The 6000-nt window shown below is 38.1% G+C and overlaps 1 protein-coding gene across 11 annotated transcripts in view; it reads right to left on the reverse strand.

Moving 5' to 3' along the window:
* Nucleotides 1-5263, reverse strand: part of LOC124131286 (glutenin, high molecular weight subunit PW212-like) — a 48538-nt gene extending 43275 nt beyond the window's left edge. For all 11 annotated transcript variants that reach the window (XM_046494469.2, XM_046494462.2, XM_046494470.2 and 8 more), the window contains exons 1-2: nucleotides 5112-5263; nucleotides 3510-3533 (exon numbers count right to left, since the gene is read on the reverse strand). In XM_046494469.2, the coding sequence (XP_046350425.2) occupies nucleotides 3510-3533; nucleotides 5112-5145 (58 nt within the window). In that variant the 5' untranslated portion in view covers nucleotides 5146-5263. The remainder of the gene's footprint in view (nucleotides 1-3509; nucleotides 3534-5111) is intronic.
* Between the last annotated feature and the right edge of the window lie 737 nt (nucleotides 5264-6000).

The following is a 6000-nucleotide window of genomic DNA, read 5'->3' on the forward strand; positions in this document are numbered from 1 at the left end:
ATTTAAATTCAAATCGTACCCTGTTACTACCTGGGGTTTCTTGAGAGATTTGTGTTATGTATTATTCGGGACTCAGGGGAGAGAAAATGAGACTTAGCGTGACAAAATGGATGGCATTCGGCATTCAGGTGAGTAGGGGGTTGGCAGCCCTAAATTGTCTGTCCCATATTTGAAACCTTATCGCATACAAACAGACACACACACAGACACACACACAGACACACACACACACACACACACACACACACACACACACACACACACACACACACACACACACACACACACACACACACATACATACATACAAACATACATACATACATATGCTTAATGAACTGGCTCAGGTAAAGTGCCTTCTCGCATGTACATATTAATGCACAAGATTGATCGATGTCGTGTCCTCCTGACATTTTCACCTAGCAATATTAATTACTCGTAAGTTTATAGTTCAAGAAAAAAGAATTGATAAATCTATTAAACTAAGACAAGGTTTCTCAAGTGGATCACATGATAATAATCATTGTCATTTATACATTACATTTTAATTCCTATTTTTCCATCATGTTTGTATTCAATCTCAATCAATTACAATTGACAACCATTCTCATCCCAATAAATCAAAGTAGTGAAACATTGTCACTGATCTGTCATTTAACTCGACACATGGAATATCCTATTTATTATATACTTTTTGTGTAGATGTCTTCCGGAAAATTACATTATTTCATTACAAATGTAAAATTTTGATACGTAAATTCTCCCTACCTAACACACAGGGACGGTTCACCGACCCTTGTATTTGCGACTTAAGAAGTAGTTTCGTGTTTGCGAAATCTTAACAAAATATAGACAAAAGTATAAAACAAATATTTACGGTCACGAAAATTCCTTATCATACATTTGATATGATTATGTACAAAATCAACTTGAACAAATATATTTTTGAAAACAACGCTGTTGGAAGCGAAAGAATACACTCTGGTCAAGTAACAAAAATGGCGCTTTGCGAAACGAACAGTCTCGATTGACGAGTTAAATGGGAAATTTACTGTTTATACGGGAACAGTTTCAAGAGAATAACAAACGGCGAGAAGTGATATTACCTCCAAAGAGGGACAATTTAAGGGGAGGTAACTCTGGTATGATAATAGTTCTGTCAAAGTATTATGTTCACTGCAGTGAAATATCAAGTAATATGTTCACTGCAATGAAATATCATTTTTCGCAACTTCGGAAAACCCAGTCTTTCACACTGAAGTATATAATAAATTTTAATTCCTACTTTTTCAGTTGAAACATTGAAGTGAAGAATCCACATGCCGATTAGGTTATCATTGTTGTATTCAGTCTCAATCAATTACAATTGACATCTATTCTTATCCCAATGAATCAAAGTAGCGAAACATTGTCACTGATCTGTCATAGCATCCTGCGAGTGATGAATGATTCGCTTGACATATTCAGCTGAATGAGATATGAATGACGTTTATGCTTCACGAATTGTTCATGAAAACCGTCCTAGTTGTCACACAGCGAACTTCAGATGTCGAGATCGGTGCATTGTCTTCCTGACACACACATGTACTTCCCAACCTCCAATCAAACTTATTCAGCTTGGGGATGTTATAAACGTAGTGTTTCCAATGTCAAGATTTGACTTCCGTTCACCCTGTGACATATGTGTCATGTATTATTTTTGCGTGTCGTGTTTAACATAGACTAACATTTAGTCTCTGAAATCTTATATAACACAATATCCTTCTTGACTCTAAAAATAAAATTAAAATCCCTATGCTGATGTGGACTAGAGCTAGCTTGAGCTGGCTAGACTTGCTTTTGTATGCATTTCCAGATTTATTTTTTTCATAAAATAAATATATTCCACGGTCATGGTGCAGGACTATATTTAACACTCTATAAAGGAACATAATCAAAGATATATTTATATGTTATATACAACGTATGTTCTCTACGTTTGTCCATTAATAACCACCCTTACATATATCAATGTAAAACGTCAATGAGGTTCTACTACACCAAATCAGTACCAGCCTTCAGTACAGATCGAGAGATATCTGCAGGCTGTGATTGGAGGATATTCTGTAAGATTTTTATGTCTTTCAAATGTACATCCATCCAGTTAGTAAAACTGACCATGTTTTTCTATATTCAGTACTGTCTTTTTCAACATGATGACTTATGCTGAATGTGACCACAGCTATTTTCAAGTAGGTGACATTTGGTGCGAAACTGGGGGTGTTGTGTTTAGCTTCCGGTACTCGGAAAAGGAGCTGACTAAGCTAGTCATTTTTTATTTTTTTTATTGCTGCTCTAAGGCCAAACTGTGCACACACGTACAAGTAATGGCTGTTGAATGCTTAGTTATTTAAAAAAAAATATAACGTTACTATAGAAGTCTATGGGAAAACATTTGGTTGTGTGTAACCATGAAAGGGAATAAGTTATAACACCCGGTGTTCGCGAAAAGGGTAAACACATCCTGCTCTCCCGATAGCACCCCTAACTCCCACAATAAGCATAAAAATAAGTGCGTGTTTGTTACAAAAATATTAGAAGACAATCAATAGTCACACATCAGTGAGTATGTAGCTTTGATATTGGAGCCAGAGGGACAGGGGACGAAAAGAACGGGATATATTTCTGTTTCAAATTCTACAAAAGGAGGAAATTGTTCGCTGGACATGGCTCCTGTCCAGGAACGGATATGTGTTGTAAGAAATTCAAAACTGTTCTATCCTCTTTAAAGAAAACAAGTCTTTGACTGTAACAAAAATCCTATATATCAAAGGGGTACTTTGTATCCTGGTTAGCCATCCATTCTCATTCATGGTCTAGATATTGTGACCAGCCTTAGATTGAAATGCAAACTGACGGACAATAGGAATTCTACACCAATGTTTGATGGTAGCTATGAAAGAAAGGAAGGAATGGTTATTCAATGGTTATAGGTGTATCATAGTTGTGTTTTGTACCTTAAGTTAACAGTCTGTCGGGGACAGTCTTTCACCCAGTAACCTTTTGATAACGTTTGTTCAAGTGTATACTTTCTTTTGCGCAGCACTTTATGTCATTGTTTTCTGGAAGTCTGGGACTGTCACTTTGATGCAGTTTAAGACCCCTTTTAAAGTTAATAGAATGTATATAACTTGTGCCGTTTTTTCTTAGATTATGTTTATGTTAATCATTTATTTATCTCTTCGTGAAGATCCGGGTTAGAACTGGTCTTCAGCAACCCATACTTGTCGTAAGAGGCAACTAACGGGGTCGGGTGGTCAGGCTCGCTGACTTGGTTGATACATGTCATCGTATCCCAAATGCGTGGATCAATGCTTATGATGTCAAGACTCAGATGTAAGGTCAAGACTCGATTTTAAACAGACCGCCGTCATATAGCTGGAATATTGCCTTAGACGGCGTTAAGAGCAAACAAACAAACATTCATTTATATTTGAACCCATCAACATTATGATTTGGTGCACACTTACCTATGATGTTCCGGGAAGCAAGAACTGTAACAAAAGAAATACAGATTAAGCCAACATGCTCCAAAAATATTTTCCTTTTTAAAAAGAAAATTATAGTTGTATCAAGAAGCGTTCATCTGTCTCCGTTTATCCTGAGGCGTAAACATCTGACACACGAACAAACACATGTGATCGTTATTTGAAGATTGATATTCAACTCAAAGAAATATTGACATATTGCATTTTCATAAATGTGGCATGTGAATGAGTGAGTGAGTGAGTATAGTTTTACGCCGCTTTTAGCAATATTCCAGCAATATCACGGCGGGGGACACCAGAAATGGGCTTCACACATTGTACCCATGTTGGGAATCGAACCCGGGTCTTCGGCGTGACGAGCGAACGCTTTAAACACTAGGAAACCCGACCGCCCGGCATGTGAATGAAAATACTGGCATTGCTTGTGTCTCTGTGCCTGTGCCTGTGTGTGTGTGTGCGTGTGTGCACCTGTGCGTGCGTGTGTGTGCGTGTGTCTGTGCCTGTGTCTGAGTGTGCGTGTGTGCACCTGTGTGTGTGTGTGTCTGTGCCTGTGTGTGTGTGTGTGCGTGTGTGTATGTGCGTGCGTGCGTTTGTGCGTGCGTGTGTGTGTGCCTGTGTCTGAGTGTGCGTGTGTGTGTGCGTGTGTGTATGTGTGTACTTCAAGCCGCCCAGCCCTTGTACATGCGTCTTCCATCTTGTTAGGCTTTTGAGATTATGCGGCCGGGTATCGAACCACTGAACTGCCGCTCTCAGAGAAGACGCTCTGTCCACAATACTACGGGTAGTCGGTCCAATCCTTAAGAATCTACATCAGCCTTTTATGCTGATATAAGTTTATTGCCGCCATCCCTATTGCCAATAGTTCCAAGGTAGTGTGTATAGTTCCGGAATAAAATCCAGGAACGTTGGATCCCAACATATGCCTCATGATACATTGATGCACGCACTATTTTTCTGTCAATGTTTAAAAAATATTCAGGATTAGGTCACTGCATTCCTTCAAACGTCACGCAGAATAGCACTGCCCGCATAGGTGCAATGTGTTCGGCCTATTTGTAGTGCCGCCCGGTTGGGACATGGATAGAAGGATTCCAAAAGTTTCTTAAAAATAATACTCACTCACACATTTTAGAAGACATGAGTATCAGTCAGTTGCTGGTTAAAGTTCATCAGTGTTTTAAACATATACTATATAAACTGCACATATACATAGAGACACCCTAGTGTAAAGTTTGTGACGCACTTATAACCAAGTCAGTTCAAATCCTTAAAATAAAAATAAAAAGAAGACCGAATTTCAGATACGACGATAGCACCTTAGTGAGTTATATTGAATCAAAAATAATCTGATTCGGGATTCTTTGTGAGATATACACTTATTCTTTTCCAGTAAATAGCATATTTCAACAACGGTACAAGATTCACATCATTTAGGTACTTATTTGATTCTATTCGACGGGATTATCGAACGAGGTGTGATATTGCTGAAATATTTCAAAAAGCCACTAAATACCCAACTCACTTACTCATTCAAAAGAATAAAATATATAATACGATAAATAGATAAAAGTATTACAATCTTACCGAAGAGAACTGTAGACACGAATAACGCCCTCATCTTGTTCAAGCCTTTCTGCGCTTATCGAAAATTGATATGGAGAGAGGACACAACCTTGTCTAACACAGCCGTCCCGCGGCAGCAAATATCACGACTGAGCAACACAGGTGAGCAGCAAGGCTCTTGTCTCAGTTTTAAGTTCTAAGTTGATGGATTATCTAACATCATGACAGCTACCTTAAGCGCACTGTGAGGTAAAGGGGGAGGGGGAGGGGGAGGGGGAGGGGCTTCGTAATTACGTTGACAGATTGCCGACAATATCCCTGTATGAAAAGTACAGAGAATGAGGTCATTCTGAAGTGTACGGATTAAGACGCGGTTGTGTCAGTCAGCTGAATTAATGGCAGTTAGAGATTCCACTTCACAATACGCATAACTGTCTTTTATACTGTTCGTGTCATTGCGACATAAAAAGAGGAGCTTTTCTATTTCAAAAGACACAAACTCGATATACTTTCATTTACTTTTACCACAGTTTACTTTATGGAATGCATTGAGAGAATGGGAAACTCATGCTTTGATTTCTGAATACATTGAGAATAAAACATCGACGTATTCAAAACTGATGAATAAATCACTACCTATCAAATGATTGACAATGCACACCAGAGTACCCAAATGTAATCAACATTAATTATTTAATTATATTCTCGGCAAAAGAACAGTTAGACAGATACATTTTCTGAAGTTTAAAGTTTAAAAAAGGAATTTTTTAAGATATAACACAGCTTTGTGGCTACATCTAAACATTTATATTGTTCATATACTATTCAGTAGTTGATAGTGTCAGTGAACTGTGACGTCGCTTGTGGCCGAAATGATGCCGATGCGACTTTAAAAATATTTACTCGCTCA

Source organism: Haliotis rufescens, unplaced genomic scaffold (assembly GCF_023055435.1).
Source record: "Haliotis rufescens isolate VD_foot unplaced genomic scaffold, xgHalRufe1.0.p SCAF_14, whole genome shotgun sequence".
In the NCBI taxonomy this organism is placed as follows: Eukaryota; Metazoa; Mollusca; class Gastropoda; order Lepetellida; family Haliotidae; genus Haliotis; species Haliotis rufescens.